At 39.6% G+C, this 12,062-nt stretch overlaps 1 protein-coding gene across 1 annotated transcript in view; it reads left to right on the top strand.

Moving 5' to 3' along the window:
* Window positions 1-12,062, top strand: part of LOC127661960 (voltage-dependent calcium channel subunit alpha-2/delta-1) — a 144,648-nt gene that overhangs the window by 2,704 nt on the left and 129,882 nt on the right. The window contains exons 2-3 of the mRNA XM_052152953.1: window positions 6,538-6,619; window positions 6,811-6,927. Coding sequence (XP_052008913.1) covers window positions 6,538-6,619; window positions 6,811-6,927 — 199 coding nt within the window. The remainder of the gene's footprint in view (window positions 1-6,537; window positions 6,620-6,810; window positions 6,928-12,062) is intronic.

The following is a 12,062-nucleotide window of genomic DNA, read 5'->3' as shown; positions in this document are numbered from 1 at the left end:
AATAATAAATGACTTCCTTTAACAATATTATGTGTTGTATTTTCACCGGTTCTGTCACCATGTTGAAGTGTTCATTATGTTAATGGGTTATACGACTGATGGTCTTAAAGGTCAGGTCAGGGCTCTGGTCTCCTCTGGTTTCCATTTCACTTTTACCATATGCAATCTTTCCCAGATTAAAAAATAAACGCTTGATATATAACTTTGGAGCACATCATACATTACTTTGGTTATGCATTTATTTGTCTTACTCATGGTGTCCGGATCGCTCCACTTTTACCTATAGAAAAGTTCAATATTACCCCTGTGAATGTCTTGTACAAACTTCCACATGAATGTTTACATGCTCAATTGCATAGACCATGTTTACATGCACTAAAACCCATGTTGTATTACATGGTGTTTATTATTATAGAAGTGCAATGCCTCAAGATCCAGATATGAAAGCAGTTGTCCGTTTGATTTGACCAGCTGTTTGTTTTGCATTAGAACATGTATTCAGTGTAAAGAAGCCTCTTTGGAGTGGGAACTGACGTAGAGTGATACATTTGTAACTGTCGTAAACACCGGAGTACAACTGTTCAGCATAACAAGTGCTTCTGTTAACCCTTTAAGCTCACATGTGCCTGCAAGAAAACACATAATCATCAAAATATAAATAACTACAGACTTGACCAACACAAAATAGGTTTCGTTTGAAAGCTTAGAAGCTCTACTTTACAATGCATGCATGCATTATGACCAAAACGGAACAAGTGCTTTGAAATTTGCAGACAAATCAGAAATGTTCAGTTTTTATACATTTACTGTATATTAAAAATATTGCAATTAGTAAAAATCGCAAACTGATCAAATAGTCATGTGTCATATGTTGTTGGAAAGCTCTCAAAGTGCAGAATACAACCTGATTATTTGTTTTATTCACAGACAAAATTATAGCGAGTAATAGCTAAGTATATGCATTTGACCATTAGGTTGGTGTTGCGTATATGCCACATTTTTGCTTATAACTTCACGAATCATTAACGGAACATACAATATCACATGCTATTATTTAGAACAGGTGATTATCTTTCAATCGAGCCCTCACACAAGATAATCAGATGTATATAGATCATTAGATAATCCACATGAAGCACAATGTTACAAATGGCCACCAGGAGATGGCGCCAAACACATGACACAGACTCAATGGCCACGTTTACATGCAACGAAAACACAAAAATGATCCACTTGAAATTTCCATCCGATGGAAGGGGGGTAGCGTAGACCTAAAATAACCCGATTAAAAGAAAGATGTTAGCCATGTAAACGTTTGAATCCGACTGCTTTCTCAATCATACTCCAAATAGCTTGCACTCGTGCGCAGAGATGTGGTGTGTATGTATGTTTATACATGCATCTTCATGGGAACATAGTTTATACTAAGCAATGACAAAACGCATTATTACAGGTATGAATATTCTGCAGGGCGCATATGTTCATTCATGACATCACATAAAGCAAAAAAGTACGCCGTGTCATTCTTAATAAGAACTTTTAAGGTTACGGCGTTCTCTGTTCCATTGCGTGTGCACGACTTCACTCACTTTCTGACGCCGTGACCATCATTTCAAAAGCATTTCTTCTTTGCCATAGTGACGGTCGATCGTACGTGACAGATTGGGATGTTTTACAAGATACGATCCAAAGCCTTTCCTCGCCTTGCGAGGTCAATAGCCAATCCGCTCAATGTGAGCAACAGAAGCCTCACACTCTTCTTCTGATGTCACTCAATCGGTCATATTAGTGCAGACAGACTGAGGATCCCCACAGAGAGATGACGCAGGTGAACTGTGTCCCCCTGACAGTCAGAGACACCTGTCCCACACTGAGACACTCACGGGCACAGAGATGCACCACACCTGTGGAGAGGAAATTGTACACATTATCTTTGGACAACTTTCTGTTTGTGTGGCACCATGCATTTTCCTATATTTCACACTCTTTAATAAGCTCTGAGTAAATGTGCAGTGTAATGGAGCATAGACACGGGCTCTTTTAAAAAGGCGTGTTAGTGGTTGTGTTGTGTTCCCCTCTCAGCTGAGTGCTAATCCTCAGCCTGTAAAGGGATTAAATGGCTTATTATAGAGGAGCGCAGAGAAATCTCTGAATGGACCTGGGAAATGGATGTCAATAATGTGAAAAGCTCACATTCACTGGAATAAACTCATTATGATCATTAACAAATTACCATTTAAGCAGAACAGACAATTCATCAGCTGCCCTGTTTCCGACTCACCACAGTGTGTGTTACAGTGTGTGTTACATGCAGATAGTCAGATATGTCTTTTTGACTGTCTGGGTGTACCTTTAAATTAAAGCTAAGTGAGCCTGATGAATAATAAAGGTAAATGCATTATTATGCCAACATGTGCAACAGTCATTTATACTTGCTATAATTTATAGTTTAAATATCTTTGATTTGATATTTGATTCAGTTGCTAAAATCTTTCTTACAGTTGCAACCAATTTAGGTCAGTATTGTGAAAATCATATATGCAATGCATAGGTGTGCCACACAAAATGTGCAGTGTACACCCTGTATGTGGGTAGTTGTGCCCCTGATTATAATACTTAACGACTCAATATAACAATTTTAAACCGTATAGTGCATTCGAACACATTGCATGGATCACATCAAGCGTTTTCATGTTATAACGCGTTATATTCTATGTAAACAGACATGGGATGGTATTTTGGAATTAACTAAATTCTATTATTCTATTATAGAATTATCTATGAAACGAAATTTGGGCTGTCAATCGAATACAATTTTTTATGTAACGCGCCTATATCAATATATTCTGAGACAGTCACCCAAATAATTATTATAATTAGAATTATAATGTTCGATTTAATCAATTTATTATTTTTAAAATAATTAAAGTACATTTTAAAATTCATTTGACATCATGTAAGTGTATTGTGGCAGCAGAAAAAGCATTTCGACAATACAAAATGTGGCTTTAGAAGTCAAAATATCGTTGGTTTTAATAATGTACCGAATCGCGGAACGTACCGCTATTATGGGCCAACTTCCATCGATGTAATAATCAAGGCTGACAAAATTATAATTCATATATTCGTCAATTTAAAAATACTAATACACGTTCGAATACTAATGTAAAACTAACATTCGAGTTTTGGATGTGTGCAAAGCACTGATGATGCAACGATGATGCAATAACTGAAACGGAACGCAAGTGTATCGAGATGCGTTTTAAAGTTTCAATTTCAATTTTAAATTGACAAAATAATGTGTTTAAAAAATGCATCGTTGCCATGCTAAAAAAAGAATATGGCGAGACACGACAACGGTTAAAGATGTCCGTGTAGTGCATGCTTTCGTAGAAACGGACAAACACATTCGGAGTGAACAGCCCCCAGAGGGTTGTTTCTTGACTATGTCTTGCTTTCTTATCAGCATCTCGCTGCACATGCGTTAGGTACGTACATACAGCTGTATTTAAAACACAGTGGTACCGGCGGTAATATGAAACTTGAGTTTGTGGTAGTACTATGCCATCGGTATAGGCTCTTTTCACTTTACAATTTTTTGTTAACATCCAGATATGTTTCTTTGCAATAAACAATCGCTATAACACAATGCTGATTTGTTTATTTTGATATTTTGCGTCCTCTTGTGGACGTAAGGGACAACATCGATTACAAAATCAGATCTCTCCTCCTACCTGAATTAATGTATTTTTTAAAATGTTAATAGAATTACAATTTTGGTAACATTTCAGTGAATAATTCAGCCCTGTTTACAGCCCTAGTCCTCAAGCATCAGACGGACACATCTAACTTTAGTTGCATTGCATCTCCCTAGTTTGCATCTTCACTAGCCATAAATGCTGTGTTTTAAGGGCGCTGTGTGAAGTTAAATGTAGTTTAACTACGATCCCTGGGTCAGTGGGTATGATTCATAGCATACATTATTTATGCGACAGACCTAATTACGATTTGTTTTATAATGCATTATGAAAACACTCTAATGCATAAGAAATATTTAATGCATTATATACAGTATAACGGTTGCATGTAAAGTTTCAGCAAATGTTGCTTCCTTCCTTCTATTATTCTCAAACATGGTGGTCATGAGAAACTTTGCATCTTCTACACTATAAAGCCTGTAACTCTGGCAGTGTGTGTGGTTGCCTGTTTACTAGGCAGTATTCAACATCCTGTGAGTCAGCCCGATCCCTGTGAGTGAACATACCCTGACTGGTAATGACTTATTTACACTAAGTTTAAACAGCGTGGTGAATTTTACATTGCTCGAGGCGTCTACTAGCAAACAGGATGTTTTGACTCTGGAGATATACCACCGAAATCTGCTTGCATGACTTTACTGTATCTGTCCATCTCCGCTCGTTAGAAGCACCTCAACCAACAGATTGTCTCATTGCACCCTACACCTGTGCTACGGTGTTTCTAGCCCCTGCGGAGGAAGAGGGACGACAGAAGGATAGAATGGTTAAAATCACAACTCTTCGCAGCCCATCTATCTTGTTTCACTTGCCTTTTCAAATTTGGTTCCGACCCCAATACAAAGAGCCCTGGAGGGTCTATTATACTCGTATTGGTGCTTTGGGTTCAGGACTTAAATTTGGTGTTTGTGTAGAGATGTGTGCTTGTGTTTGTTCTTCAGGGAATCGAGTAAGGCTGTGGCCTCTTCTGGTACAGCATAGCCAATCTGAAGCTTGTGTGTGCAGCACAATAATAATAATAATAATAATAATAATAATAATAATAATAATGATAATAATAAAAATAATAATAATAAATATTAAATGCAAATAAAAACATAATTTACCATGGTATCATGTCCAAAAATACATAAATTTAATAATAATAATAGTAATAAATATTAAATAAAAATAAAAACAAAAGTTACCATGGTAAATTGTGGTAAATTATGTTTGTGGCAAACTTTATACTCATTTGCACACCCACACATACAGTAGTCTGTTCAAAAAAGTATACGGGGGAAATGCTAATAAATCAAATATAAATGGCGTCAACCCATTACAAATGGACTATTCAAGATGTTTCCAGTTCTCTGACAGACTTCACAAATCACATGCCTCCCAGATTTATTAATCATCATTTGGATCATTTTAGATCTATGATAAAAAAAAACACGAAAGACGTGTCTGCTTCCTGGTGTTCAAATTGAAATGACTCCTCATCTAACTGTGTATATGGGGAGCTCATGGGATATCCTGATGGAACTGTGATTTCCATTAAAGGGTGCCTGAGGTTTGTACAGTAGGATAAATTATTCACATTAATTGGCTGTTATGTAACCTAACGGAGCAAGCATAATTAGTCACATATATAATAGATAATTTACCATAATTGAGATGTAGTATTATTATTATTATTATTATTATCGTTATTATTGTAATTGACAGTTGCCAAGATATACTGGAGCTTGAGGTCTTTGCTTTATCCAGATGTGGTTTTATTTTGTGCTTTTATTTTGAAATTCTCTTGTCTTTTTGTCCTTGATTGTTTGCGGATGTTTCTAGAGAATCATGAATTCTTGTAAAACCCTGACGCTTTTTTCTGTGCTTTGTTTAACGATGTTTGGTATGAGGTTTGTTCAATTAGTTTCATTCTGATTAAAGAAATTAGGTTAAAACAATCAGGAAGGTGCAAAAGACTTTCAAAATAAAAGCACCACATGAAAATCAAAACTGCGTTGCCAGTTGCGCTTTTGATTGATCTGATATGCAGAATATATCAGGTCGCTGCGATATGCAGAAATGGATGGCTCGCTCAACAACTTTTGGGCCAGTTGCTATGTAAAGTCCCGGGCCGATTTTTCTTCCCAGTCCAGCCCAGTATGAGAGCGCACGTGTGATCTGAGATGTTATTATAGTCATTATAATTGATTACGAAGTTCCGTAAATTAAGGCATCAAAGTTTCAGCATATATTATTGGTGCGTTTTTACTCCCGTACATACTATTACTAAGCATAAAATAAAACGTATTTTCATTAGGGTGTGCAAGCTTTCATTTTGTGTGGCATTTGCCACTGCTGCATTGGAGGGGCACCCCAATAAAAGGGCAGGGGCTCGAGCCCCTAGAGCCACCCCATCTGCACGTGCCCGAACAGTAAATGGTTTACATTGAATCGGTTCATTTGGACCAGTCAAGTAAAAGAAGAGTTTACTTTAATGTTTTGGATGTCCAACCCTATGCATGAAAACGCCACATTGCACATGGAAAAAGCAGCTTGTTACTGGAAAATCAAAACCGCTTTGACAATAGGTGAACTACTAACTTCTGTGACGGCCCTAAACGAGCATATCAAAGCATCTGTCAGTGGATCTGTTTAGCTAGCACATGTTGCAAATGACATTTAGCACATGGATTGGCATACGTAGAAGTCATGATTGTGTATGTGGTATTTCCATCATGTTATCTGACCCCGTAGGCATGCGCGTTAATTGCAATTGAATGTTTAATGTTTGTGTTTGCAGGATAAAAGAGTGGGTAGATCAACTGCAGCAGGAGCTGGTGTCTCTAGCCGACTCTGCCAGCGCTGGAAATAATCTAAGACAGGTCAGAGGTCAAATTACCTTCATGCCTCACCTTTACATATTGATGTATGTGTAGATTCATGTGCATTTAAGAAAACCCATCAGACAGTGTAACGTCTCAATTAAAGCCTGCTTGATGCTCCAAATAATCATTATGGTTAAACTTTATAATGTGAGTCTCTAATGAGTGTCTTTGCCTCTCTGTTATGACAGATCTTTATGGATAATCAGAATTATTTCACTGTGAAGACAAACAATGCGGCACAGCTTGTGGAAACGGCGGCACGGAATATCGAGGATTTTTTGAAGAAGCGAGCCACGGCTCTAGAGGTAAAACCGTCCTGCTTTATTTCTGACTGTATTCCATAAGTCAACAAATAAAGAGATTTGCAAACTGTTACATAGTCAGTCAGATGGATAGATGTATTGTTTTATCTGTCCTCTTTGTTGCATACATTACATAATCAAGGGCAATAGTGTGCAAACCAATGTTTATTTGGAGTTCACCAGATGCCTCACAGAGAGCAACTTAAAAGTACATCTACACTCTTGGGGTGCCCATACTGACTTGCATTTGATCGAAGCACCAATGATTATTTGTGCATTTTGTTTGTGTGTGTGTGTGTGTACATGCCAGCTGGCATAGCCTTTATATGGCGCTGCCACGGATAGATAGATAGATGGATGGATGGATGCCAGCGGGTTATAATTGTTATCAGTCTTTAAAGTTTCTGGGTGTCTGAGCCCACTGCAGATGTGCCAGGCTTTCCTCGGTTCACTGATGCCAGCCTGCAGACCTGGAGGGGGTTGGCTTTGGTGCCGTATGTACTGTATGTCTGTGTGGGGTTCGTCTGCATGTGGGTCCATTAGCATGCAGTGGAAGTAGTGTCTGTAGTGTCGGGCAATGATTGTATTAGTTTGTGTGAAGAATGTTGCTGTCTTTGCGGATAGACAGATGGTTATGTTCTGAGTCGAATAAAGCTTACTGCTTATTAAATGCACGCTGCATTTGGTCTACAATTTCTAGTAAGTAGTAATTGAAGCAGAAAACGGTTCAAACGGTTGTTTGCTACATTGTCACATGACCCCATCTCGTTGCATGTTTCAGCAAGTGGAGTTGAGTTATCATCTTGGTAATAAACGGGGCTATTTTTGCATGTTTAATATAATTACTAGTCAAGGAAGAGATGGGGACTTCCAGTTCATTCATTACACTTATACAGGCAGGAAGGGTATTTATTTTCTGAAAAAGTTCTGAGTTCCCTCACAAAGTATTTTGCGTTCTGTTGCAATACCTTTGGGTTATGCTAACTGGATGTGACGATTTACTGTTAAAAAGTACTTAAATGTTGATCTTTTTCACACCAAAAGTGATCATTTCAGTTTGGCAGACATTAATGTAACTGCTGGAGTCGTATGGATGATGCTTATGCTGACTGTCTGTGATTTTTGGAGCTTTAAAGGTCCAATCACCATCCACTTGCATTATAAGGACCTACTGTGCTGAGATATTCTGCTATTTTTCTTCAAATGTGCTTTAGAAATTAAGTCATTGTAGAGCAGAGGAGGGCGAGGCCGGGCTGGAACAACGCAAAACCGGTCCCCAATCGTCCTGATGGGGGCGTGCGAGGGATAAAGGCATCTGGGGACGACTGTCCAAGAGAGAGCGAGAATTACAGGCAGCTGCTCAGTGTGTTTGTTTGTGTGTTTTTCATTTATTTCTTCGTTAAATTATTATTTATATTGTCAAGGCGGTTCTCGTCTCCTCCTTTCCCTTATACCGATTTACGCTGGTGCCGAAACCTGGGAAGGAGGAGGGATGCCCGTCGCGGAGTCCTCGATACTGCTGTCCACCAAGGGGAGCGCTGCTGCCATCCACCAGGGCATGGAGTAGCCCGACCGCCTGGATGCGGAGAACGGCCGCAGTCCACAAGGCGAGTGGGGACTGGACTCCCCGACCGCCTGGAGCGAAGGAGCCGCTGCTAGGGGCGGAGGAGTGCCCTGTCGTCCCCCAGAAACGCGGAGGGGTCGAGAAGACTTGGGGGAGAGTGGGGAAGTGACTTCCCGACCGCCTGGAGTGGTAGGGCTGCTGCCAGGTGCGGAGGAGAGTCCCCACGGGTCGCCGAGAACGCGGAGGGGTGTTCTGTCTGCTGGGGGCCAGTCTGACTTCGGTTCGCCCGGGGGATGAGCGGTTGCTGTCTGCCTGAGAGGGTGGAGGAGTGATCGGGGACCACGTGACGGTGCATCAGAGAACCGGTGAGTGTTTTTTTTTTTTTTTTTTCCTCTCTCTCTGTCGCTACGTGTTTGACTTTCCATCGCGTATTTAGTTTTTGTTGTTGTTTTTGCCCTCCTGCCTCCTCCCCATTCGAGCAAGGCTGGGATGACCCGCCGGAAGACGGGGCGCAAGGCATGCCCCCCAAACCCCTCTAGAGCGGTGAAGGACGGGGCCGGACTGGAACAATGCACGCTCGGTCCCCAATCAGCCTCATGGGGGCACGCAAGGCATAAAGTCGGCCGGTGACGACAGATTAAGAGAGAGAGCGAAAATTACAGGCAGCTGCTCAGTGTGTTTGTTTGTGTGTTTTTTGTTTATTTCTTCATTAAACTATTATTTATATTGTCAAGCCAGTTCTTCCCTTATACCCCTTTACAGTCATTCACATCTGGAATGGCATGAAGTTGAGTAAATGAGAGAATTTACATCAACAATGCATTTTAATACTGTCACACGTTAAATCCTCTGCTGTGAGTGATGTTCCCGTATTTATGAGGTGCTGTGGAGAGATTGAAGTCTATTGCTCTTTCTACTTCAATAAATACAGTAAAAAGAAAGGTTTAAACTGCTTGATATTGTGAACTAGATATCGTGTGTGACTGTTGTGTAGCCTTACTTTGATAATTTTGTGCATGACGATGTTATAGTTATTTAGCCTTATATTTGTTGAATATCTGTTAGTCACCATGTTGAAGTGTTGCAATTTGCATCCCGATATCCCTCTGAAATCTGTCCGATCAGGGTCACGTGAACATCTGTTAGTATTCTTATTCTTCTTACGCCCATTGAATCATACAGGAAAGTGGGGAAATTTGGTACACTGATAGAGGACACTCTCAAATGTATCTAACCCAAAGTCGGTGTCTCTTACTCAACCCCTCTAGCGCCACCAACAGTTCAAAGTTGCACTTATGTTTTAGCCTGTAAAATTTTAACCGTAAGTCCTAGAAACAAAATTATTTTTACTTTGATTCCCTGGATCATGCCACAACAAAAAATATTGCATCGTCTTTCAGCTCCGCCCACGGCAGACTCGAGACTCAACTGTTGTGTTTCAACTTGTATCTGGACTTTAAAGGATTCAGATCTCTTTTTTGTTCAATTGAGTTGTAAGACATCAGCTCACTTTTTATTCACAGTTATTCTTTGGAACCCATTCAACATAAATATTGTTATAAATCTGTTAAATTGTGCACTTTTAAACCCTCACGCTTTTATTTTGATGTAAAATGCGCCTCCGGTGCCGTTCTAAATGAATATTTTAAGTTAACCGAACTATTGAGCATCTACATCTGGGATGTTGTTCGTGAGTAGCGCTCAAATATTTTGCAACACTGTGGAGGATAAAAATAGCCATGAGTGCATCACGAGTTTGTGTAAACAGAGCAACGGCATTCAATAGCTGCACGTTCATAATATATATTTACTTATTAAACAAACTTTTGCGATTCACCGAGCTGTCGCACGTCTTCAAGTGGCTTTGAATAAAATGCATGAGTCATATGAACTCCTTTAATTGTGTTTTAATGGCTCTTTTATGTCATTTTTGGAGCTTGACAGTAATGAACATGACTAACACACTGTATCGGATTTGGATCAATCTCGTCGGACCGATACCCGATCCGTTTAATAACATCAGTATCGGAGCCGATACCGATCCAGGTGGTTCCCTACTTATAACTTCTGAATTGTTTGGCCTAAAATCAGGAGGCTGGTCTCTTTAGATTCCTTGGGTCATGCCGAGTATAGTGATACCCAATATTGGACGTTGTTTATACATTATTATCCTGAACACCAACAAGATGACCAGTTGTTCGAACAAACCAACTAAACTGAGGTTCCATCAGGGTCCCCAAAAAATTTGGTAATGTGGATCTCACTAGAAGGGGTTTAGCCTAATCTTTTTTTATCTCACATATAATCACAAAAGCTTTAAGTTTTAAACTAACTCCCCAACCTTGTCAGGCCATTCGGTTTGCTGGTTTTAGAGGGTTTTGGGATAGTTTTCAGCTGGTCAGGCTTGAAGAATCATCTAAAAACCAGCCTAGCCAGTCTGTGAGACTAGCTAGACCATCTTAAACCAGCTTAGACTGGTTTAAGATGTTTTTGTTTTTTTCTAACATGGCAGGAAGACTAGACCAGACTGAAGTGTGGGTTTTTCTATAATTTTTTTAACACTTCTCAGAACTGGAGTGGTGGTATTCATTTAAGGTTTTATAAGATCAGATATTGATGCCTTTTCTTGAAAATGCCATAAGAAAGCCATTTGCTAAGACACTAATGTGATGTTGTTTTGTTGTCGTGCTGCAGTAAACGGTGTTGATTGCTGTTCTTCGTAATTTTAGAGTGTTTGCCAGGCAAGCACTGCATTTTAATTTCCCTCTGCGATGTAGTGCTTTGTATGGCATCATGCACTATATTGTTCTGAACAACCTGGTCTCAGTTACCATTCATTTTGGGTGTATCGCGGCCAGGGTTATTCGTTTTGGAAATTTCATTAGTTTTGATTTTAAACACTAGAGGCGCTACAACAACAATAACTTTTATGTAAAGGGTATTAAAATGGTTTCCTTGCACCTTGAATACATGTGACTGTACGCAACGTAACCCTTAAACGCACACCTCGTGTCTTTAGAGACCCGGGACCTCATTCCACTCACTGTACCTCATCCAATATGCATGTACACATACATATTATTCATGTAATTTCTTACTCAAGGTGGCGCTAAAGTTTCAGTGATTTATTTGATTTACATCATCTCCACACACAGTCTTGTGGGTCTAAACAGTTGCTGTAAGTGATTTCAGCAGTTCTATTTCCACGACACTGAGCCGTTGAATTAGCCACGCCCCCTCTATCCAATACCCTGCACTATAAAGACAAATGAGTTTATTGAGTCCAACATCAAGCTGTAACGTTGTCAAAAACAAGATATATCCGTAGCAAAATAGCGCCCCCAACTTACAACTGTTATGAACAACATGGCATAAATATGGCATTAAGCCTCAATAATTCACTGCAACTACAAAACTATGAGAACGAGTAAAATAATTGACAGGTAAAAAAAGCATCAATGCCTGTGTTAATATAGATAATAGTTAATCGCGATTTAACCCATCTGGTAACCCATCTCTCTTGGCTCTCAACGAAGGCGGTCGCATTTTCTCGCCCTCTCCCTCCCCTTATCTT

Source organism: Xyrauchen texanus, chromosome 21, assembly GCF_025860055.1.
Source record: "Xyrauchen texanus isolate HMW12.3.18 chromosome 21, RBS_HiC_50CHRs, whole genome shotgun sequence".
In the NCBI taxonomy this organism is placed as follows: domain Eukaryota; kingdom Metazoa; phylum Chordata; class Actinopteri; order Cypriniformes; family Catostomidae; genus Xyrauchen; species Xyrauchen texanus.
Note: the sequence above shows the minus strand (reverse complement) of the source record. Positions and strands in the feature narration are given on the sequence as shown.